This window comes from Amyelois transitella, chromosome 13 (genome assembly GCF_032362555.1).
Source record: "Amyelois transitella isolate CPQ chromosome 13, ilAmyTran1.1, whole genome shotgun sequence".
NCBI classification, from domain to species: Eukaryota; Metazoa; Arthropoda; class Insecta; order Lepidoptera; family Pyralidae; genus Amyelois; species Amyelois transitella.
This window is the reverse complement of record NC_083516.1, coordinates 6,664,457-6,691,415: the sequence shown is the minus strand read 5'-3', so window position 1 is coordinate 6,691,415 and position 26,959 is coordinate 6,664,457. Positions and strand designations below refer to the sequence as shown.

The window sequence follows — 26,959 nt, the reverse complement described above, 5'->3', positions numbered from 1 at the left end:
TGGCTGATCCTGGTATAATCTCCAGTCGTGCGAAATGGTTGTTTTATAGAGGTGGTATCGCCTGGTGACACACATTGGGTGCATTTGTTTACCGAACGGTGGTGTTTTAGGAATTGTAACGGGTCATACATACGGTCGGATCCAATTATCACTCCACCGCTCATATTCATAGCCTGGTCGAGCGAGTTCTACTTCTTCAATGTTAACTAGGGCATAATTAGAAGGTAATATTTTTATTGACTCAACAAAAGAACGTCGCTAGTCTAACGTAAGGTGCGTGATCAATAAATACCTACATCATACTATACCTAATCACATTTTTGTCCCTCAAGGGTTAGATAGAGAAATCACGAAATAACTGTAATGACCCAACGATGACAAATTTTGATTTTGATTAAAATATTGACAGGTTGCTTGTTTATTGCCTAAAATAATTTCAAGGTGATTAGCCTAACCAGCACAGGATTGCACTGGTTCAAATCTTACCGCGGCCACGTACCAATGACTCTTTTGTAAGTTTGAGTGCTAATTCTCTTACAGTGAGGGACAAACATAGTGAAGAAACTGAACGTCCAAAGAGGTGAGCAAAATAGCGTGACTAACGCCAGGAGGATTATTATATTACTAGCTGTTGCCTGTTTGTAAATTTAGAGTTGATTCAAAAAAAAATATTTAATAATTAAAAATAATATTTTGTTTTTGTTGGGGCTCGAACTTGGACCGCCAACTTCAGTCTCACGCGCCAACCACTGGACCATCGAAGCCGTTACGGTGGTGTCGAAATTAAAGTAGAATAACAAACCAAAATTCTTTTTACGTGAGAATTACGCATGTTATGTGCGGCAAAACCAGGATATTATTTAACTGATTTTCACATATATTTATATGTTATAGGTATAATGCTGTCGTACAGTACGTAAGTGATAAATGACCTAAATATTAAATTTCGTAACTTATTCACAGGCAAACTCATGCCTTGGGTTCATTCAAATGACGATAACTTTTTTTTAGTGAACCGATTTTGATGAAACAAACTTAAAATGTTCTTCTGAGTAAAAACAAAGCAATTGGTGAAAGTTTTTATAAATCGGTTCAGTACTTACGGAGATAAGCGTTATCATACATTTTCTATCCAAGCATTATGAAAATCTGGAACACCCTTCATATCAACCATTGTTGATAGTTAAATGTATACACAACGACAATTGACATAGACTGGACCTGACTATAGCTTTGAGCACATTTGGCCCACACATGCCTGCCATTGTCAAGAAACATAAAGATGACTAATAAATATAAAATGAAGGTATAAAACTTGACAGTACCTAAATAACGCTTCCAGGAAAATCTGCTTCCATTGGTTGTTTATAGAACATGAACAACAGTAGTATACAATAGTACTTTGTGTACTTTACAATCTAGTGTTGTAAGTTGTAAGCTAATCGTAATTTCATTGATTTTCGATAATATTTGATTTCATAATAATCTTTTCCAAATATAAGCAGATCTTAGCTAACAAAATAACTTTTAGTTAGCCAAATATAGGAACCACTATTTTTAGTTCCAAGAGTGTGAAGTTATCATGTCATGTGTTATGTTAGATTAGTTAAAATTACCCGAAACCGCCGAGCTTGCATGAAGAGAATTATGAATGTGGATGAAACGAAGGAAATATGCAGAGATCGTGGCAAGTGGAAAGAGGTAGTCTCTGCCTACCCCTCCGGGAAAGAGGCGTGATTTTATGTATGTATGTATGTAGTGTGAAGTTATCATCTATTACCTATATTTCTACGGAATGAAATAAGTCAAATTCTAAATATGTAAGTGAAACCCGCACCTGTATCGGTCAAGTCATTTTTAATTATATATGTATGTCAAGTGCGAGTCAATCTCGTGCGCAGGGTTCCGTATACAGTCAGTCCGCATCGTAACAAATCGCAGGCAAACATAAAATCTCGTTTGTTGTATGGCAGCCCTTCATACATCGATTTTATTTTATTAATTATTTATTTTTGATATGAAAGTAAACATTTAGTAAATAACTAGGTACTTATTACCTAATTTCATGCATTTTCATGTATGCATGCATATACATGGCTTCGATCAAATATTTTTGAAATATATGATCGAAGCCAAACAAAGGTTCCTAATATTAATATAAAGAAGAAAATCACGTTTGTTGTTCGACTTTAAGTATTATTTTATTCTGTTTTTCGTATTTGTTGTGTTAGCTGCAACAGAAATAACCTTCTGTGAGTTTTTTTACCGTCTAGCTATTAGATACGATTCCTGAAATAAAGTTACCTACAGCCCTATGACAGACAGACGGACATAGTCATTCATTCAAGGGTCCCGTTTAACTTTTTGAATAAGGAACTGCTAAAACGAGCCAAGTAATTAATAGCCTCGTATATGCCAGCACACTCTACATATTTATTATGCGGTGAAAATTTGTGTTCCACCACTAAAACTTTTCATACTAATTTAGTGAAATTTTCGCAATCAACTAAATTATTACCAAAACTGAGAGAACGTATAAAGAAGGATATATTGTGAAACACATAAGACATACCTATCTATATCTAGACCCAAAATAGACATCTATCTACTTAAAAGTTTTGTGACAAAACCACTGTAAGCTAAATCAAATCGCATTTCATTTAGGCCAGCTTACAGTTGCCGTCCATATGGCGGCTGCAAAAAGTTATATAGTCAACTTAGCTAAACTTTAGGGCATAATTGCTAAACAGTGCCTATTTCAGTTACTTATTAAGTGCACTACTGATGTAACGCTTATCAATTTATAGTTAAGTCTAAACTGGCGATATGTGACTCCCTCACATTCGGCGTCACGTTGCATGAAATATTCAGGCTTATCCGCACGTCGGAGTGGCAGTTCAAGGTCTGCCATGTCCATTGATTGCTCGTCTGTGTGACGTCATGAGCAGCCCTAGCGCTCCTAAGCGGCAAGCCAAACCGGCGGACCGAAGCCGCAGTCGCTCACAGCTCCGTAGGCAATCAGTCGCCGCGATAGAGTTCCTATAGCTACTCCATATCGATCGCCTGCTAAACCTCATTCACAATGTTTTGCCGACACGTGAAATAAACCGGGCCCATTGAGAAAGTCCGTAAACAAACACTGAAACAGTCACAGTTTCTAGTTTTTAAGTTTCGCAATTGTATGAGTGAAAGTTTTGAACATTTGTTGTTATAGAACTTGTTTTATTTTTATTTATAAGTTTAGTTATAATGAAAGACAAAATGGCAAGGTAAGACATTATCATTAAATTTATTTAGACTTTAACTAAACCAAAAAGTTATAATAAACAGACACATACATATGTTATACCATGGCTCTAATATGTTAGTTCTGCAAGTGTTTATTTATGTTAATGTACATTAACATAAAGACACATTTGCAGGCAATTTAGGTTATGTTATGCTTGAAAAGCAGCCATACATGTGTTTTGCGGAAGAAAATTCAGTTATAATATAAAACTATTGCATGAATTCACACACATACAATACGATACAATAACTCTTAATTTCGCCACAGTAAATTACAGCAGATTCACAATCATGTTTTTCAAAAGGCAACCTTATCACTAAAAGTGAACCTTCCTACCTGGAAGGTTCACCTTTAATGTACCTGTAAATTGTATCTAACATATTAAAGTAATACATAACACTCACATACAGTAATACAATAAAATCAAACAAATAATGTATCAGGGCCACCTGTGCAAATGATAAAAAAGAGCAAATTCGACAACTTCCATAAAAATTTACAAAACTTTGTGCGGTCTGGAACCGTATTCATAGGTACTCATTTATTTTCCAACTTAGTGTTAAAATAAGGAACAGAGTTTTTACTTTTATTGACGGCGCCCGACGTTAACCTAATATAGGGATAGCAAGATCTGTTTTTTTTTAAATTTCTTTTCTCTTTTAGACCACCACGTACTTTATCGTCATTCTTATTCATGTACTCATGTCTTTCTTGTTAGGTAGATTTAGTTACTTAAGTTTATGTTGTAGAAATTAGAATCTGTGCGTATATAACCCTCTCTATTAATTAAGTAGGTACTAAGTCAAAACTTTGTTTTGTAGATTCTTTTCATATTTTGTGTTCTTTCGCTTTATCCATAGGTACATAAGTCTTTTAATGCAAGCTCCACCATTGTACCTACTCCAGAACTTTAGCCAGAAAAATCATTACGATTAATATTACTTAAGTAAATATTTCAATCCATAAAGTATCCTAAAATACGGTGTAGGTTTAATATGTTATTTTAATTTAAATGTTAATACAAATTTCATAATATGGCGTAATTTTTCTGCGCGCCAGATGTGGCAAATTTAAAATTACCTACCTACTTTAAATTTGCAAAATTTTATAGATACAAGGAGACTGTCATCATTTTATTTTATCAATGGTTCCTAACGACTCGTAGATTTTTTTAGTAAATCCTCCTTATCCTACTAATATTATCCTATCATTCTACCTATGTGTGTGTATTTGTTAATCTTACACTCAAACACTACTGAATGGATTAATAATTTGAGTTTAATGCTACCCTGTTGGTATAGTTACGAAATCTCAATTCTCTCAAATTTGTTTGTTTTGGTTCTATGTAAGCTTTCGCCCCCAGCTCCTCCCGAGTTTACCTAACTAAAATTCCTATTTTGCTCGTTTGCGTGTAAATTAGAAGGAAAGTTTGATAAACAATCAATATGAATATAGTTGGGATAGGTATATTAGATATAATAGGGATGAGAACCCATTTTTAAATTTTCCTGGTCACTTGTATTGCATCTATTAATTTATCGACTGCATTTTCCAAGTGTCTATTTACATACCTGCCATGCTGAATTGGTAACGAAGAAAAAAACATAGTGTTTGTCAGCTACTTCTCTTCCCGTGAAGATTGTCAAGTATTATAAACTTGGAATTCTTCTTTAAGGCGCTAGCAACTTTTTTCTATTTGAATCCTAATTTCATGCCATGCGCCATGCCATTTCTAGGCGGTTGGCACTGTCTACCTCGTAAGGGATAAAGAACTGATTATATGTATGTATGTACGTTATATAAGTACATTTTACACCTTAATCACACAATAACCTTACAATCTCGTAATTTCCCTAACAATTTCGGGTCGTCAAACACGTTTTGATTAAGCCCCATACAGAATACCTTTATACCTACCTTTGTGTCCCGGACTCTGTTCTGAAACAAAGCAACTGTGGAAAAAAAAACGTTTACATATAAAATATCAATATCAATAATTAATATTTAACTACTTAACTATATGTATATCATAAAAAAAATTAAAACAAAATTAATCAAAAATACGAGTTACTAGCTATGTACCTACCTAATTCATACTCCATTTCTTATTCATGATAATTATAATAATTATATGATGGAAAATAAAAGATCTTTTCTTTGTAAAAAATAACACGGAGTCATAAAAACCTTTAGGAGTACCTAGTTTTTTATGAAAAACGGAAGGCTTTGCATGGGCAAACTATTAGGTTATTTTATTTATATTTTATCTACTGTTTTAAAAAATACAGGTTCACTTTGAATTCAGTAGTTTTATTCAAGGAAAGTATTCTAGAAGAAGAATTAAGTTTAACAAACACATCTCGCAGTCATGAAATAACTAGGGATAGATTATGATTGCTTATCTAAGTATTTGAAATGATTTGTGAAGATGTGATTTCAAGTGACCGATTCACAAGGTTACAGTGCCACAATCGCAATGAGTTTGCTATAAATCCAATCCGGTTTTATCAGCTGGCAAGCACAAAACGTTCGTATTCGCAGTGTAGCCAACCCAGCTTAGCTTTAAATGTAGATCTACAGTTATTTCGATGTGTTCACAGTTTTCAATTTTGCCATTTTTCTATACTAAAATTCTAAAAAAGAATTTTATGGACCTAAAGTTCATTCCTTCGGGGTTCCAAACCAACGTCTCAAAAAAAGGTACCTGTAGGTAAGTTTCAGGTTTTTTTCAGAGGAGACTTTTAGAGTTTTTTGAAAGATTATCTACAGTTTTATACCTACCCTCAATGTATAGTATTGGAGTTGGCAACACTACAAATTTACAACTGGTTGGAACTAGATTACTACCGAATGTTTATCGAACGTTTGATTTATTGCCATGCAATAATTAAAAGGCATCCAGCTTAATGTAGCCTTGAGTCTAGCCACTGTCGCTTCTGACTACCCCGTAAGGGATCAAAACGTGATATGTATTGTGCGTATTTTTGATTTATTGTATTCAAGTAAGTATTAATGTACCTAATGGACCCTGTAAGCCGCATGCATATAGGACAGTCGAAAGAGCAAAGGCATGACGTCATACAAAAAAATCTCGATCGGAGGGGATCAACTTTGCAAAAGTTGATCTGCTGCAAAAAATTCTGCCCAATGCAAGAAGTAACATGGAAGACGCTAATTGTTAAAACTTGAATTACCCAATCCAGAACAGACATAAAGAGATTACCAACGCTACGAATTTTATAATATAAACCACAAATGCGTAAAACTACTTAACGTACTTGAACTTCAATCCATACTCTAAAAATAATTTGGTACCGATAACCACGCTTTATCGATTTCTCCTTTACTTAAATTCCGATGTAAATATACAATAGAGACCCACGCAAACGCAGAGAAAAGCTAGCAAGTATTGTGTGCGAAATTAACTCAATCCGTGTGGGTTTTGCCTAATGTTAATTTTAGATCAATATTATTCATTTGTGAGTGCCAGTGCCAATGCCAACCACTTATCTTCCACGCAGATTGAAAAATCATATTATCTGGGATTCTTCTTTTTTGAAAATGAACTAACAATCTCATTAACATCAACTAAACGTGACTTTCAAGTCTTTAAACTTTCCTTTCCCGAGAGAATTTCGGGAATTCCTTTTTTAGTGCACCCATACCGCATAAAAGACCCGCACGCAAAAATGCAAATTTCTAGACCCACCTGTTTGAACTATGCGTGGATATGCCAATCAATCAGTCAGTTAGTATCCTCTTTTAGATATTAAGATAAATGTACGTTTGTTGCTATACAGTCTTGCTGAATAAATAAATATCAAGTCCATCAACCTATGCCATAGGAACGTGCGATAATACTGTTATATGGCCTTTGTTAAACAGTTAGTATGTTAAACGGTGCTAGAGAGGATTTTCAAGGCGGGCTAGTTTCAGGCCAGTTGCCGACCGTTAAAACTTTGTGACGACTAAAAAAATTTAGTTCTGTTAAGGCTAAATAAATATAATTAGAATACAATTTTATGCTGCTGTGTGAGAAATAATTAAGTGCAATTTTTTACATAAAATGTAGTCAGGTTTCATTTCATTCATATTAGCGTATTATACAAACAGAACAAATAATTTCTTAATACTCACTCTTTAAAAAAAATTGAGCTTTAATAATTATTTTTAACATTTAAGTACATTACGTGTGTACTTTAATGTTAATACGCAAGGGATGTTTTAGAGAAATATTGTGTTTTTAATTTAAGTGTAATTTTTATCACTTTATCTAAAGTAAATACGTATAGTGCTCATACTAATTAAGGTATTAGGTGGTAGGTAACAAATTAAATACGAAGGTATGAACCTAATTATCATATCTATGCACTTCACACGTTGACAATACGAAGGGTTAAGGGTTACTCTGATAACTACAATCAAACACCGAGACGCAGTTGTAAGGGAAGAGTATCGGGAAGCGACGTTTAATTGATTTTAAAATTGAGATTGAGAGTTATTATTTTATTTTTCTTTAGTTTTTTATGATGGTGCTCATATTATTTGGATACGCTCTATATTTTTCACGTCGAATACGTATTAGAAAAGTGCAAAGGTGGGTGTAACGTTTTGAATTATTTCAATTTAACTTTCTACTGTCATTTGATTAATACATTCACATGTCACATTCAAAAGTACTATTACCGATGTAAATGAATGCAAATAAAGTCATAAGTGATAACCTGGTAAGTCGTCTTGGAGCAAATGCATACTAGTGACTGATAGGAAAGGCTATACTGTATTTGTTTTGTTAATAACTTTTTATTTACACTTCAGTAGTTAATATACGCGGGTTCCTAGGCCGAAATAATTGAGATAGAAATTAATAATTAATTGCCAAAATTTGTGTATACTACCTATTCACTTCCTTTTGACTGCGACTATATGTTTAGGAGTCGGACATCACATGTTTCACACATAATAAGTTCAAAAAATGCTCAACGTCATTGCTTTACATCCTGATGCATACACTGCAACCTCGTAAGCATATTGATGAAGCTTCGAGCAAAATCTTTGAGAGAACAAGCAATATATCATGATAGCCATCGCCAATCTAAGTCATCAGTTATACTGCAATAATTAATTGACATACAACGTATAAGTTGATCGGCTATAGCCCCAATATATGAATCATTAGCATTATATCCCTTGATAAATGTTATCGGATCTATCGTACATCAAATTGATTGTTTTAGTTACAAGCAATATAGATGCCTTAACAACAGATTGGTTTTACTTCTGAGTCTTCTTATCTGAATTAATTATTTATTGCACTTAATAGTATTTGCCCGCGGATTTGCGAGGTCCAAGTTCGCAACGAACGACTGGTCTATTTCAAATAAAGTATTTTATTAATATTTGAGTTTTTTATTATTTTGGACAAGAGTCGAGATTGCTTTCCCAATTCGGAGGCTGTAGTTCACTCTCCGAATTCGGAGATCAGAGTATTATTTTACTATTATCGCACCACTTGTACATACTCGCAAAAAAATTCATATGGCATTAAGTTCATCTATTGTAAATTTTAAGTGCTAGAAGTGCAAATAAACAAATAGATGCAAAGAGATAAATCAATTTATAATAAACTAGCTTTTGCCCGCGGCTTCGCAAAACACGATTCGCAAACAAAATTCTGAAAATACAAATTGTGTCATCTACTTAGAAGAAGTCTTTAAAAATAGTAACTGATCAAAGGACGAACGATTCTGCCCTTGTAAACAAAACATTGGCTACGAGCGCCACGACTACGAATGGTCTACGAAATTATTGTCGTAGTCGTTAGCTTTACCTCCTACGCCGCGATATACTACGCCATTATTAGGGTAATTTGTAGCACATTGACAATCTACTACGACGTTGAAGATAGTGAGTAAATTGGAAAGTCAATCAAGGGCTGTAATTTTTTTTCTTAAATTCCGAAGTTTAACACCTGTCGATATAATATGTGCTTAACATCTTGTCTCATGCATAAATCATTGAACAAAAGATTAATGTTTTTTGCTGCACCTTTTTCAACTTCTTCTGTCGAATAATTTATTTATACGGATGGTAATTTTCAGATCTTTCTTTATGTTAATCAGATAATTTAGTTCAGTAATCTAACTAAACCCACCGTTAAAAGTCGTATCATTTTCGAAGATACATTGGTAAATTAAAATCAACATTTGTTTTTTCGGTAAAACACTACATTAAAAATGACAAAAGTGTAATGTGAGCACTTTTATTTAAATACTGTTTAATCTAGAGATGATAACAGCATAATATGAGAACAACAAGGTCTGAAAATTACCATCCGTAGGTATAAATCAAATATTCGACAGAAGAAGTTGAAAAAGGTGCAGCAAAAAATGATACGACTTTTAACGGTGGGTTTAGTTAGATTACTGAACTAAATTATCTGATTAACATAAAGAAAGATCTGAAAATTACCATCCGTATAAATAAATTATTCGACAGAAGAAGTTGAAAAAGGTGCAGCAAAAAACATTAATCTTTTGCTCAATGATTTATGCATGAGACAAGATGTTAAGCACATATTATATCGACAGGTGTTAAACTTCGGAATTTAAGAAAAAAAGTTACAGGCCTTGATTGACTTTCCAATTTACTCACTATCTTCTACGTCGTCGTAGTACTTTAAATTTTGTACTATACCACTGTATAGTATAGTACAAACTTTTAATTTAATGAATAAAAATACCTTTTTTCCTTTTGTCATAAAGGCATTAAACATTGCAATAGTGAAATTTTGGCTTGCTACAATATTGACGGTAGAGAGCGCGAAAGCATTTTATTTTTAAAAGTTCTGCGTACATTGCTCTCGTATTTCACGGTCAGTTCTATCATACTTAACGTCGCTAAAAATATTTCTTGTGCAATCACAAGATTTTTGTTAAACTATTGTGCAATAGATTGGGGAAAAAAAAACAAAATTTATTGTACGGTTAGTACAAACTAATAAAACTCTCAAAAATGTCGTCACGTCTACCACAGTACTATTCATAAATGTTACGATTCCATACCAATAATAATACCATCTTCAAGGTCATATTGCCTAACTATCTATCTCATAAATAATATGCTAAGTCAAAAATAATGACAAATATCCAATATACCAATATAATCATATGGAAGAGACCTATTTTTCCGAGGATGAACTTGGCTGAACGTGATGATGATTGTAGATATTATGTAGACTTTAATTACGATGAAGTTGATTCGGCGACAGTAGCTTTATTAGATGAAGAAGAATATTAATTAGGATATGTTCCGCAGCGATGGCGCTCACGAGGCGATGCTCGGCGATGGTCAGAAGCCGGAGATTAGAAGCAGCAAGCTTACGGCCAAGGAGGACGAGTACGAAGCCCTGCAGAGCTTCCTCCGCAGCATTAGCTCGACAGCCACCCTCCCACCTTATGTCAAAGGAGAAACATACTCGTCAGTGCGAGGAGTTTTGAACCAGGTATGTTCTTTCTCGGTTTCATACTAACCTCTCTGGAGAGCGCCCCGGGGTGCGCCTTTTGACCAAGGTCCTTAGGTTACCAAAGGCGGACTTGATGTATTCCCTTTCCGACTATAATCTCATCAAGCAGAAAACTTGTGGGTGGTGCAATAAAGTGCATAGTAGTCGGATTTTACCACATGCATGGCAAAGAGATGGAGTGGTCCAATTCTTATCCGGTAACAACACGACATTTTGAACCCAGATAATTAATTGCTTTGCTTGGAGTATCGCTCCAGTAGGAAATAGAGGAAAAAAAGTAATCTATATTACTCCTGGAAGTTCAATTCATCTCTGCGCTTAATTTCATAAAAATCAATTCAGTTATTTTAAAGCTTCTTTGTTACATACTGAAAACAAATCTTTCCTCATTATGTTATTATTATATCATTCTAATTTATATCACACGTAATGTGTTCATCTGGGATCATTCCCAGACGAATACCTGGAGGTTGGAAAGTTGTAAGACTTGTCCGTTGACTTGTACCCACTACCGTATAAAGAATGTTCAACGGCCTGTCATAAATATTAACAAAGTATAACAATAAAGAAATCGCAGTAAGGAACCTTACACTTGGTACGATTTTGTCTAGATTGCATTACTATTGCGAGATAAACAAGCAGCTTCATCGAGACTTGACTATTTTTTTACAGAATGTTTTGGTGGGATTTTATTTACATATCTAATGAGGTATATATGGCCATGAAGTGTGTTTTCATTGGCAACAGTAAATGCATGAATTTACCAAGTCGTTATTCTTGGTTAATAAAATTTATTTTATTAGATACACGTACCTAAGCACTTCAGATGTCCTCTACTCTATAATGCATTCACCTTGTTTACAAAAACATTTCGCATTACGACTGAAAGTATATCAAACTTGTATAATTAATATTGTAGGGACATCACACAGATCTACAAGCGACAATGACTCGACGTTTATAAAATTTAACTTTATAAAATTTATATCCGAACTGAAATCTCATTCAGATTGCACTCATATCTTACTCATATTATTTAATTTAACCTGTCCGGACATTCAACTCGGACCTCCCTCCGGTGTCAATCTCTTTTTGCTATTTTATATCACATACATACGTATGCTTCACAGATGCTTCAGTTGCATAAGTTGCGTTTCCTTTGTCTTTTCTAAGGCCCTATCATTCAATGAATTATTAATTAATCTTTTAAATACCTACCAACAACACGTCTTGTTAGACTTTGCGTGTATTTGATTGGCCTTAACCTATATATTTAAATTACTTTTCGGCTGTTTACCTCGAACCACATTTTGTAAGTATATTGTACGCAGTTTACGTCATTAGGTACCATTTAAACGAAGATTTTAGAGATTCAAATTAAAATAGTATCTGCATAGGTTAAATGGATCACCGCATTGATTCCTTTAAAAAAATATATGTGTTTCTAGGGGACATATTTTCTCTTCAAACCATGACATTGGCAGAATCACCGAAAGTCCGGTGGAAGCCATAATATAGAAAAGAAATAAAGAAAAAAAGGGGACATATTTAAATAAAAACTTTGTAAAAATGTGCCCTAAACATAATTTTTTATTTCAATATAATATTTGTTTATTTTGTGATAAAAAGTCTATTAAAGTAGAAAAACACAAAATATTATTTCTATATATCTACATATTTATCTTACTTCTTAAATAATGGAATAGTTAAGTATAAATTTATATCAATTTCAATAAGGTTTCATTATAAATACCAAAGCAGGAATTCGAAAAAATATATTCACTTTTCATCGGCTTTTATAAAGAATAATTTTCGGTAATATTCTTTCAATAATATAAATAACAGAAATAATCAATTTTCATAATTATTTGACTATATATTAATGCTCTGAAAATGCAAATTTGTTAGTAGGTTCAAAGGTATATTTCCTTTTAAAAGAATTTTAAAAAACAGTGGATTTTACAACTTAAATTGAAAGCTCTTACTGTATCCCTTCGTTAAGTTTTATAATAAAAACAAAAATATAAAGCGACATCATTTAAACGATCATTAACTGTAGCTATAGTTTCCACACAATGGTAAAATGTTTTATGTCAGTGAGTAACTATAAATATCTCATGACATGCTATTGCTCCATGGCAATAATCGAGAATACATGATGCTAGTCTTGCAAAGTAATTGCTAGGTATGATAGTGAGTACACGAACCATTCGATCCAATTATTCAGTGTACTCACGTGTATAAACAAGAATCAAGAAAGTAAATACGTACAGAACATTCTAAAAGGGGATCTTCCGAAGTTGACCAATAAGTTACGCTACGCAGCGCAGACAAAAGAAGGGAACTTCTAGACTAGTAGAGACCCATAATTATCCTTCAAAAGTCACGAATTTGAAACGCTATTTACGTTTAAATCAACATACAAAAATTACCTAAATCATGTTTACTAAATAATCAACTACCTAAAATTAAATATTTTATTTACTCCACTGAATTTTGCGTTAAACTGAAATTATAATATTAATAGTTAGATAACCTCACAGAAGAATCATCTCAAAGTTTTTCTTTGTACAAAAAGCTAACGCTACCAACCAACCCATACTAAGTCGCTCCTAAAAATATACCTATAAGTTACTCTGCCTATCAACCAAGGCAAAAACTACTTGAAAAACCATGACAAAAAATGAACTTTGTATTTAGTCCGTGTTATAGCTATTTATTTGCACAAGGCTACGTATGATGCCATCCGCGACATCTTTGATCGCCGTTTTTTGTTGGATTTAATATTTTTCATTGTCATCCCGCTTCAACTTGATAGGATGGTATTTATAATAATTATATATTTGGATATTTTTGCAATATTAGCACAATGGAGTAAGTGCCGCGGGACCAAAGACTTTACGAGGGCATATTTTTTATTGTAATGTCACCTTTAGTAACCAGTCAAAAATCTATACGATTCGAATGTTACAACTACATATAATAAATTAACTTTTGGTTATCGCACTGTTGAGCAAACATCTTTCAATAAGTAGAATAACTTTTAATTTAACATTCGATCAAGTAATAAATGTGACTGTGAATTTGAGGTTTAATGAAACATTACTGTTTCGTTAAAAACTAATAAAAATATTTATTTATGCATTCTTTATTGTAACAATCACAATGTAAACTAGGTACAATAGGCGGATTTAATGCTAATAGTCTACCATTGGGTTAAGCAGAGAAACTTTGTGTGATATTTTTTAATTATTTATGAAACTAACATACATAGCTGTACACGTAAGTATTCTTTTATTATTATTAAATTATTATTAAATTATTTTTTTTAATTTTATTATTAAATTATTTTATGCTAAATAGCTTACGTAGTTAATTGTATACTCGCACATCATTGTAATTAGCAAAATTTGTATGTACCTAGAACATAATTGAAAAAGTATTTGTGCTTCATACTTTCAAATTTGCTAGCTAATCGGGTACTTGAACGTAATTTCAATGAATAAAACACCTACAAGTTAGATGGAATTAGGTACAATATTCTAAAATTAACCGTTTTATACTCTGTCCATAACATTTCATCTCCAAGGTCTCTTTTAAACGTCAGCCGCACACGTTTGCGATTTTAAAAACCAGTTTCGCCACAGCCGCATTTCGTCTAGCCGATCTCAAACGTTTCCATCATGAATAACATGATTTATTTTTAGTGGTCTCGTGCTGATCATATGATCTTTATTGATTGACTCGCTGGCTGAATGTTTACAAACATTTTATTATAATTTTTTCGGATATGGTGGGCTCATGCGCTCCGTCATGTCGATATGTACCTATTGTTTATATGTATTTGTATACTTCAGATTGCAAGTTCCACAAGAATGAACTCGTGGAAAAATCATCAAATAGTTTAACAATCTCGAAATTATTATACAATTCAAGTAACATAAATAGTTGTGTTGTTTGTATTCTTTTACCATTGAATAATTTTATGCTAAAAAGCTAAATAATTTGTTTATGCATACTCTATCAATCTCACCTTCACTGTTCTGACAGTCGTAAAAAAGCATTTACAGTCGCCTGCCTGCCGACTCCATCCAACAATTTTGAAAAAATTACACTAGCCTGAGAAGTTTTCGTGATCAACACTTATTTAAAAACGTATAAGTAGTTTTTGTCTGCGTTATATTTTCGTGCTATATTTAGATCCGTTTAACAGAAACCATCTTTAGTTGATTCAAGTGCGATTGACACTATTTCATTGGACCAATGGCCGATACTATCTATCAGATTAATAGTTAGTTAGTAGTTAGTTAACACTACTTAATAAAATCATTTACATAAGTTGTATCTAACTTTAGGGCCTAATCGAAAAAAATAACTTCCACCGAAATATTATCTTTCTTTTTTAAATTACTAAAAAGAAAAGAAGTGATACATACTGACAGTTTTATTTCTATAGAATAAATAACAAAAAATGTATCAACAATGAACATGTGGCTTTGTCCGACCATTACAAATGCTAACTTTGGACTCCGGTGCTAATTGGCAATATTAAAACGGTCATAAATCATGGAGACATTGTGGAAAATGCCGGATATAAAGAACACTTGATCCCAATCAAGAACAAGTTCGCTTGTGATATGATATGTAGCTATGTCTACGCCACAACAAAACGAGAAAAGACACGTGTTTTGCCCACGAGATCATATGTTGAATGTGTCCAAAACAAGTGTAGTGTATAATGACTTTTCTATTTCACAAATTTTTCATTTCGATAATATACCTACTAGGTGATTTTGTTAAGGTGGATTATATATTATAGTCTTCGGCTTAGAAGATGATGATTAAATATATATTTTTTGGATTCTTTTCATTTAATCAATCGCTGCGTTTGAAAAAGTCCATCAACTTTTCTCAAAATTTGGACCTTGGAAATTTCTAAAAACTCTTCCTTTGCAATTTGAATGCTTAATAGATATACATATACATTCAATGATTTCATCGTGCAGTTAAATCAAAAAAACTCTCACACTGCGTTCATTGTTTGCTAGTAACATAACAACTCTTCGATTGCATAAGTACTCGTACATACATATTTTTCTGCAGTTTTATATTTAAGTTTCACTATCATAAATCCACGCCTCTTTTTCGAAGTCACATCTTATCACTTCTTCACTTTCGCATCATCACTTCCTCATGCAAACTAGTCTTTATGGTACTTTTGACCTACAAGGATTTCCGCGATTTTATTTAAAACTTGATTTCCATTGTTCCAGGCACTAATAACATGCACGGTTCTGATCCTGGCGGCGGGGGCTGGCCACCCCATCGGCTTCTCAGCCGTAGCTCTGCCACAGCTGCGGGTAGAAAACACCAGTATGCAGATAGATGATGAGATGGGCTCATGGATCGGTAAGTTCTAAGTCATAACATATACATAAAATGAAGCCTTTTTCCGGAGAGGTAGGCAGATACTACGTCTTTCCATTTGCAAGAATCCTTACATACCTTTTCACTTCATCCACATGCATCACTCTCTTTATGCAATCTCGTCGGTTTTAGGTACTTTGACGGTTTGACCTGATGTAAATCATTATACCTAATTAGCTGAAAAACAGTTGATCTTAATATAATCTTTCCATGAAGATTTCATTTAATTTTTTATTGAAGTTACGTCATTGTTTGTGGCAGAGTTTCTCAAAAAATTCAAGATCGTTTTGCCCACTGCACTCGTTCTTCCTGAATGCATTTCCGGGATCGGTAAGAAAAAGAAATATCGCGACGGTTAAAATATCCTCAGACTTTTTTAGTTTTATTACATGAGTAAGTACTTCAATTGTTTAAGTATCAGACCTAACAAAAATTATTATTCCTTCCGCATGTAGCTTTGTTGCTTTGATTTATCATCACGTTCGTTTCGTTACACCAACTAGAATAGAATAAATATTTGAATTTTTAATAAGAATAGAACAAATAAAAAAAAAAATAGTGCCGTGTGGTTCCCGGCACCAATACAAAAAAGAATAGGACCACTCCATCTCTTTCCCATGGATGTCGTAAAAGGCGACTAAGGGATAGGCTTACAAACTTGAGATTCTTTTTTTAGGCGATAGGCTAGCAACTTGTCACTATTCGAATCTCAATTCTATCTTAAAGCCAAATAGCTGAACGTGGCCTATCAGTCCGCTCAGGACTGTTGGCTCTGTCTACCCCGCAAGGGATATAGACGTGATTATATGTATGTATGTATGTATGTAATAGAACAAAGGGAAGTTCATGTTTATTTTTTATTTATGGTAGTTATTGTTGATCATCGAAGCGAAGTTGATAGTAAGTGTCAAACACCTCTATAGTTAGTCCTATGATGATACGGACCTTTGACCCCGTGGTCAAAGGTCCGTATCATAGGACTAACTCCGTATCCTAGATTGGATGAGTAAAGTTTTTACACGAAGCGACTCCCATCTGACCTACGCAACCTTTGCAGGTAAACCTAACCCGTATTGGATCTATGGTTACACATCACATATGGTTACACATCCAGTTGCCTGAATGTGCAGGTTTCCTCACGATCCCTTACCGTAAGATCATCGGTAAACTAATGTACATAACTTTGAAATAGTCATTGGTACATGGCTGACGTGGGATTTGAACCTGTGTCTTTCTGCGCATCACGTATTTTAACCGGGCACCTTACCGATTCGACCACTGACGCTCTCACAGAAATTCAACTTCATTTATAACTAATTAAAACTATACCTACAAGGCAAAGCAAATTATTCACAGTCTCAAGCGCAGACATACAAGTAAATAATAAACTGTGCTGTAAGGACTTCCGCCTAACGTTTCCTCTTCCTTTATTATTTCTCCGAACTGTTTCTATAGGTGTAATAATCTCAGTACTTTTCCCATTGTAGGGTTGGTTCGAGATAAGAGGAAATCCCCTACGATATCTGTTTCATCGTGACACGGTCTTTTTAGAAAAAAAAAGACGACCACCATTGCTCTGTTCATGTCACCTTCAGGATTCCAAACATCCTATTATACGGTTTTTGTAAATTTATTTTAAAAGACCTCGACTAAATGATAATCATGTAATTGTATTTGCATATGGTCATTGCCAAGGCTTACCTACTTCAAATTTTGAACGTGGCTATCTTTTGATAAAATAAAAGTAGTTCATACTGTACAGTGTGTACAGTACATAATATAATATTTACCAAATTTATAGTATTTCGAAAAAATCATAGGTCAGCTTTCAATAATAAATAATATAAAATTTTATGTGTGATTAAAATTCAACGACCTAAAAAACGAAAAATTTTAAATTTAGTAGTCAATTCATTAGTTTATAAGTATTATATACATGTAGATACCTTTCTTCATTATTGTGTAAACATTATGTGTCATTCATACACAAAAGAAGGAGCGGCTATCAATTAGTTCTACTCAGAGAAGTAACGCCCCGATGGAGGAAAGTAACAATAAGTGATAATAGATACACGCAATCAACACATGAGCAAGTTAGGTCAAGGTCAATCCACTAAGAGGGTCAAAAAATTAACCGGCAGTCGCGTCGCGATGTAGTTAGTTCAAATCGCGTCTGGATAAAAACTATTGGAAAAGGCAAAGGAGGGTATTTCCAAAAATTTAAAAAGACGGTCAGGGAAATAACAAGTTTCTCCAAGACTCCTTCCAAGACACCAAGTTTGTCAGGAAAGACGCAACCGAGTATCATAATTGAGAAACTACCTTAATTTTAGCAATACAATAATTAAAAAAAGAGCACGGTTATCAACTGCAGAAACCAGACGCAGAAGGCTCATTTATTTATAATTTTAAACTACCTACTTAACGAGCCTAGGCAGTTTATGCAGACAGACGAATAAAACTTGAAATATTACACCGAATATTAAATAGTTGGAAAAAAGTCCAGTCAGGGATTTTCTAAAAAGGAAGTACCTACACCTAAAATACTGCGGAAACTTATTCAGACCTTCCCTCACCCGACGTTTTGTTCCTGAATAAGATTCTTTAGTGACTGCTTTATTGACTTCACTATCCCGTCTCCTATACTAATGCAACACTTTACCCTCAGCCAGTATCCACTCAGCGGCAACTCCACTAGGCTCCATGCTGTCGGGACCGATCATGGAAGCGATCGGTCGGCGGCGCACGCTTCAGGTGTGCATACTGCCGCTGATCGTGGGCTGGATCATCATCGGTACCGCCTCGCATCATGCCCTGCTTCTGTTGGGCAGGATCTTCTGTGGCTTCGCGGTCGGCATTATGGCGGCTCCCTCGCAGGTAAGACTCAATTAATTATTAGGTTTAGACAACACATTGTACCCAAAATCTCATACTGATATAGGTACCCTAGTGGATGCGTTTTATTTTAATTATTTTTTATACTATTCTGATATCCGGACACAATTAATAATAATAATGAAGAATGGTGTGTGACAGGAATAACTCGAAAAATTATTCACAAATTTTTGATATGTAGGTATGTACTACAAACAAAAATAAAATTTATTGTAATCAGTGTCATACAGAATTTTTATTCGACAGGTTATTCTAAAGTACGAACAAGAAATACCTAATTCAGAGAAATTCTAATAATATAACAGTAGATAGCCACAGACTGACTTTTATTATTTTACAAGAACCATAGATAAGTAATTACATATTTTAAAAATAAACAATTATTTCTGCGTAAGAAAATAAGTACCTACTATACGTAGTAGTAAATATTTAATATTTGGGTTCTAAAAGTTTTTTTAACTTAATATGTGTTTAAAAATGTTAAGATATTTATATAATCTGGTCTAGGTACTTAAGCATAATGAAGTTCTAGATCAATACATATGTATGATGTATGGTAACTTTTTCTACAGCGGTCACGACGCAAAAATCGGAATACTTACTTTATTTGCAATTCAAATGCGAATTCAAAGTCCAAGTCCACAGTTTGACAGCGAAATAACTCACCTGACTATGATGACGAAATATGTAATGTGATTGTGGGAAATGTTTGGCTGACCTTTGTTCAAGTGTGGGTTGAATAAGATAACTTTGACTGTTTTATTGACTTAAAATATTATCTAGATATTCCAATGTCCTACCCTGCTAAATAACTATTTATATAAACCAAAGGATATCATATCTAATACTTGCTATTCCCGATGATTATAGCATTCCCATTGTATGTTTAAATTAGATTAAAAAAAGTTTTCACTTCATCAATGTTAGCGTTAAACAAACCCTCTTTAAAACCAAAGGTAAATTAACTGCTTCACATATTGTTCAGATATATGAATTTCTATGCAATATTGAAACAGAAAGGCTGGTTTAAATTGAAAACAGTACTAAGTAAGTATTACAAACATAAATAAATAATAGGGGAAGTACGTCCAAAATGACATATCGTTTTATCAATCATCAATAACTTTAATATTATTCATAATAGGAACATATTTTTTACTTACAACTTTGCTTATATTAATTGGTTAACAGGAATCATATAGATTTTGTCAGAAAAATCAACACTTACAAAAATATTTAGTATTAAATGAAGATCAAGAAAAATCCGTTTTGTCCATACCGTATGGACAAAACGACACAAGTCGTATGGACTAAATGACATACACAGCCATCAACATAAAAAAAATGATAAAATAAGAGACAACAGTAAAAATTAATTGCACAATTCGCAAACAAAATTTTTAGTACGCTTTGGCAAATCAGCACAGGCTGCGTGAACCCAACGACTGCACCGCCTGCACCTCAACCACCCCTCACCAGGCTTTGAACGTGAGTAGAGATCGTTGCAGTAAATACAGGCACAATCATCTTCTTCGTCTTCTTGATCAGAGCGCTCTTCATTTGAGTCATCATCTATGTAAAGAGACTTAGTAACTGCTTGTTTCCTTTTACGAGTTGGTTTTTCAGATGCATTCTCTCGTTTGTATTTTAATTCTGCCATATTTGGTGATGACGTAAGTAGGAATGTCGTCGTTCGTTTCTTTGGCTTTCTTTTACCCTGTCCACTTACAAATTTACCACTGGGCACTGGAGAAATGACATTAACTCTCTTACCACCGTCTCTACGGACAAAATGACACATTATGTCGTTTTGTCCATAGTGGTTGTATGTCATTTTGTACATAGTCTCAAAAAATATTACGATTCGAAAAATAATCCTGTTGCAGTGACAATAATGTTTTAAATTCAACGCGATCACCTCAAACACAAATTGCTTCGAAATATAAAATTAACGGACAGTACAATAACAAAAGAAAACTTATCAAAAAACAAAAAACAAATGACCACTATCAAATTTTTTTCCAACCTCAAAAAACAAATGTCAACATGGTGTCCGTTCTGTATTTTAAACAGCTCTCAAAACTCGAATGGTATATTTCCGGTGTAGGTGCTTCTTAATTGGCTAACTTTTGACAGTTTATACCGTGCAGGTTTTCAAATATCACTAATGTGTCGTTTTGTCCGTATATGTCATTTTGGACGTACTTCCCCTATATAAATTTTCTCTTAAGTTATACAATTACCATGTAGGTGAACTATATCTTCCATAGTTCCGTGACCGATATTGTCAAATGACCCCTTACTAAGATGATATGGAAAAGACAGCTACATGTTATGATCACGCACTGTCACGGAAAATGACCGCTATCACGAATATAGGTACATCAAATCGATGACTGTGCACATTACAAAGAAATTATTTTTGTGATAAATACTTGGGTTTTCTTATTTTTAATACCTACTCTTTCGAGCAAGGGCAAACATGTCTGCCTCTTCTTAACGCTTGCGAGACAGAATGTAAAATCTCTAAGTTTGTGTGGAACACCGCCATATGGGAATTCGTTTATTGAACAGGGTTTTTTTCTTGTTAGCCGAATGACGTCCATAAACAGTATCTAAAGCATTTTATCTAAGTTTAATGGTTCTCGTGTCGTGATCTTAAAAATAGTCACTTCAAGATATCGATTTACTACCTACCTACTTACTGTGTCTTTGCGGTCATAGTTCAATAACTTTTTTGTAGAGTATTAAACTTGATAAAAAGCACGCAAAATATTCACGTGGAAGGAGTTTGCTTAGTGAATTACTAAGATACCAAATAAGTAAAAAAAAAAAGGGTAGACACAATAAATACTCGTAACTACTTAATTGAGTTTATTTTCAAAGCAATCTGTTTCGTACCTTAACTACTTCATTCTGCCACGATAACATTATTAGAATAAATAAGTATGTAAAATTTAAGTAGCACTAAATGTCTTTCCCGTGTATGTTGTAAGCGGCGACTAAGACTTAGGTTACGGACGTAAGCAGACAGATGCTCTTTTCCTGTACCCAATGAGGACAAGTCAGGGAGACAATGATGATTGGAGCAACTCTCACCATGATAAAACACATAATCATAAGAATAAAAAAATTCAGATTTAATTAATGATCGATTGATTCAGTATTATCGAATACATTTATCTTTATTCATCCAATGACATAATACGAATGCTTGGGTAGATTATAAAATATGGATTACCAAACGAAAACTCCCTACACGCCAATCTGTGTTATGTTACTGCTGATAAGCTGATACTCGTACGTAGGTACGCATTTACAAAAGTCATGAAATTAAAGTTATCGGGAACAGTGAATCAGACAGGAAACGTTATGTATCTACGTATAAACAGACCTATAACTGAAAAACGATATTTGAGATAAAATATAAATGTTACCAAAATTTTGCATAACTGCACACAGGTAGGTAGGTACCTACTAAGTTTTTATATACCTAATGTACATTTTTCATGTTCTAAAAAGTAGATAGTTAAATAACAAAACCCTGCGAAAAGCGTTAATTGAGCCCCGAAGCAAAAAGGCTAATATGAGAGCCAACAGTTTGCAAATACCTAAATACGTACCTTAAAGATGCATTGCAGTAATAGCAAAGTGTAATTTTTCTAAGTAGAGATAAAGCACAAAGAATTTGTACTATTTTTTACACTCCAACGACACTTACCAATTCAATCTTTGTCAACAGGTGTATTTAGGAGAAATCTCCGAGCCAAGGCTCCGAGGTCTGCTCATAGGGACTCCATTCGTGGCGTATTCCTTAGGGGTACTTTACGTGTACGCCCTGGGCGGGGCACTGCCGTGGAGATCGGTAGCCTTCCTCTGCATAGTTCTGCCGATCCTGGCGTTCGTGGCTCTGTGCTTCTCGCCAGAGAGCCCCACGTGGCTGGCGCGCCGGGGTCGGTTCCATGAAGCTATGGCTGCCATGTCATGCTTGAGGGGTAATTCTGACACAGTAAGTACCGTATACACTGCTGAGAGATATAACATATACCTACATACATAAAATCATGTCTCTTTCCCAGAGAGATAGGCAGAGACAAGATACATCGTCAAAGTATAAAGTCACTTGCCACGATCCCTGCAAACTTCTTTCGCTTCATCCACATTCATCATATCTCTATCGAATTTAAATTGGATCAAAAGCGCCCTACTTCGAAATATCCTAAAGTATGTATATATATTTTCCTTAGCTGCAGTAGGTATACATTTGAAACCATTTTAATAATGACACTGAGAACGCAAGTTTCCAGAAAGACCCATTGACAGTCGACGAAGTGTTATTTGTATTAGTCCGGGAACCTGAAACTTCGTCCATGATTCCGGCAATCTCTTAAACGAGCTCTTAATGAGCTCAACAAGCGACCACTTGCCATTGATGAGGGGCTTCTCGAATGAACAGCGCGATAAACAAAATGTGCCATTGTATAGCGTTTGTATGATTGTTGCTACTACATTATTACGTCACATACATTTTGCGAACGCGTGCTCACACAAAATGATTGGTTAACATTTACAATGTAAAGGTCGTTAGTGATCATCTGGTGGATCAATTCATTTGAATGCTACTTACATCTAATGTTATATCGTGTCCGCTACACGTGTAGTGTGATATATTATCACAATAAATTTACGAGATCTATTTACGTATTTACTTGTACAACGTACCTATGCGTGTAAGCCAATTAACATAACATGGTACCCGCGTTCGCAATTTTACGCTTGTTATATTCTCCAGAATATCATACCAAATGCATCAAATGTCAAATATAACACATTATTTTTAGAGTTCCGTACCTACCTATAAGGTAAAAACGGGACCCTATTACTAAGCCTCCGCTGTCTGTCTGTCCGTCTGTCTGTCACCAGGATGTATTTCATAAATTGTGATAGCTAGAAAGCTGATTATTTTAATTATGTTTTTCCGCCGCTATAATGACAACAAATACTAAAAATTAAAAAATTAGGGGGGGGGAGGACACCTTTCAACAATTTTCACAGACTTGTACATCCTACTACTATTATAAAGGCGAAAGTTTGTATGGATGTATGGATGTTTGTTACTCTTTCACGCAAAAACTACTGAACCGATTACCATGAAATTTGGTATGTAGGTAGCTGAAGACCCAGAATAACACATAGGCTACTTTTTATCCCAGAGTTCCCGCGGGATTGATAGGGTTTCCATGCGGACGAAGTCGCGGGCGGCCTCTAGTATATTATATTTCAAAATAAATAATTTAATAACAATAAAGTAATTATTTAAGGGGGCTCCCATACAAAAATTATTTTGTCTATAGACAACGCCATCTAATTAATTTTTCTCTGAACTTATGAGTGGACATGCAACGTGGTATGAATTGACCCCGTTGTAGTTTTACCGATTTGCACTGGATGGCGTTGTGGTTAAAATCACATTTTACCGATATACTGTTTTTATATGTAAAAATATTCTAAAATAACGCGGGGAAGAACAAACCCACACTCCTTGTATTTCAACTTAATAAAGGTTTATAAAGTAGAAATAAAAGAAATAACAGGATCGTGTGGGGAAAGAAATGCCATGCAATTTCTTCATATTATTAAGCAATTTTTTGTCCAATTTACATTTATTTCCACAGGTAGTGTTTTTTCAGACAAATTCAGAAAGCTTCAATAAAAAATCCCTTAAGATATTTTTGTTCTCATGAAAATAAGCATGAAGGGAAAGTGTCTTAATCTCGTATTAACTTGAAGATGCTTATAGACTTAACCTTTTCATACATTTCAGGCTCAACGTGAACTCCACGAACTTATATCAGCGCGGGAGAAAGAGAAAGCGAGGGGAGAAGAGGGTCTTCGATTCTTCGCGACCGTCCTCAAGCCAAACGTACTCAAACCACTGCTGCTCATCAACGCTTTCAACATGCTGCAGATTCTGTCTGGCAGCTACGTCGTCATATTCTACGCCGTGGACATCGTCAAGGATTCGGGTGGAGCCCTAAAACCTCATGTTAGTACCAAGATTTCATTGCCGGCAAGGCATTCATAGCAAACAATAAGTTGTACGCTCCACTGGACTTCTATTATTGTTATCATCAGTACCATATTGATTGTATCTAATACATTTTTTAATACCTAGCATCTATTTCTGCTTACAGATGGCAGCCAACGCCAGCGCCTTAGTCCGGCTGTGTGTCACCGTGATTGCGTGTATACTGCTTCTAAAGATAACACGGAGAGCACTTGTCATGTTATCAGGAATCGGAGGAGCCATATGCACCCTCTCCCTCGCCATTATATTATCCCAAGGCCCCGGATACGGCATCCTCCCACCCACACTCATTCTTGGATATGTTGCTTTTAACACTCTTGGATTTTTTCTATTGCCAGGACTTATGATTGGAGAACTCCTTCCCACAAAAGTTCGCGGCCTCTGCGGAGGTTACATCTTCTGTCTTTTCAACGCCGTCCTCTTTGGGTTCACAAAACTTTATCCCATTATGAAAAATGCTATCGGGATGGACGGTGTCTTCGGACTTTTCGGTGCTTCGTCAACTTTAGCCACGATCATCTTATTTTTAATGCTGCCAGAAACTAAAGGAAAATCGCTAATTCAAATAGAACAGTATTACGAGAAGCCCAATGTGCTGTGGCTAACCCGCAAAAAGTCATCCGCTGGGAATCAAGTGTGAGATGATTCCAGGTAACTAGATGGTAATAATCATTGTGTGAGCACAAGACAAGGCATTAGCCGGCACCTTTTTGTATAAAAATATAGTAAGTACTTATTTCTTAAGTTTTCTTTTGTTTGATTGACCATTATTTAATTTTGTGAATAATAACGTTACATTCAATTGAAATCCTTTTTGACATACCACGTTAATAATAATTTGTACTAAAACACTTGTTGAAAATAGAAAAACGTACAAAGCTCTTTATCCATTACAAATGCATTTCTAATTCTATATAAATATAATTAAGTCTACTTAACCAGCTATGGTGAAATGTCATACATATGCATTATATCTATACAGCTAATGGTGATATAAGATAGGTCGTTATCAGAGACAAATAAAGTAGGTAATTTGATTTAAGCATTACAGTTGTATAAATGACATAAATATATAAACACATATTGCTGTGATTTTACTATTTGTAAAAAATATACTTTTTTTGGAAGATATACCTACCAAAAAAGAACTTATAAAGTTTGTAACCTAATGTATATGTATTATATGTAAGAATAAAATATGTAAGGAAGCAGTTAATAAAAATTACTGCACGAAATGTAAGACAAAATATTTCAAACCTTATAAATCATTTTCACATTCACATTTTCGTTAATTTAGGTGTCGCTGTTTTGAGATTTTATGACCATATGAGTAATATTGTATTTCCAAGCGAAAACATAACTGAACTGAAACACGAGATTATATTTTATTACTTATGTTTGCATAAACGTCAATATTTCGTTACACTTTCATTTTAATTCAGCCAAAAACGTTAACATGGGCTGTAAATATGCCGGTTTTCTAGCCCGTAGTAATTAATTAATCCAAAGTTCTGTTACCAATAACAATCAGGTGATGGGCCTTTACGAACGTATAAAACGAGATTTTATCTGTGATCTGTGTAGTAACTGTATACGTACATTTAACAAATAAGGTGCTTCGACAATGTACTTAATGTAAGATGTTATTTTTCTATTCACTGTAGTAGAAATTTACAAATGTGATATAAAAATAAAATTTGAACATATTTCCATATGTTTTATTTTTTTAAGCAAA

At 34.2% G+C, this 26,959-nt stretch overlaps 1 protein-coding gene across 1 annotated transcript; it reads left to right on the top strand.

Annotated features, from left to right (window-relative positions):
• Positions 1-2,966: 2,966 nt before the first annotated feature.
• LOC106132132 (facilitated trehalose transporter Tret1) lies at positions 2,967-26,936 on the top strand. The gene is made up of 7 exons (XM_013331467.2): positions 2,967-3,269; positions 10,607-10,793; positions 16,088-16,223; positions 18,910-19,118; positions 22,879-23,145; positions 24,961-25,182; positions 25,331-26,936. The coding sequence occupies exons 1-7, from the start codon at positions 3,250-3,252 to the stop codon at positions 25,862-25,864; spliced, it is 1,575 nt and encodes a 524-aa protein (XP_013186921.1). The 5' UTR covers positions 2,967-3,249; the 3' UTR covers positions 25,865-26,936.
• Positions 26,937-26,959: the final 23 nt, after the last annotated feature.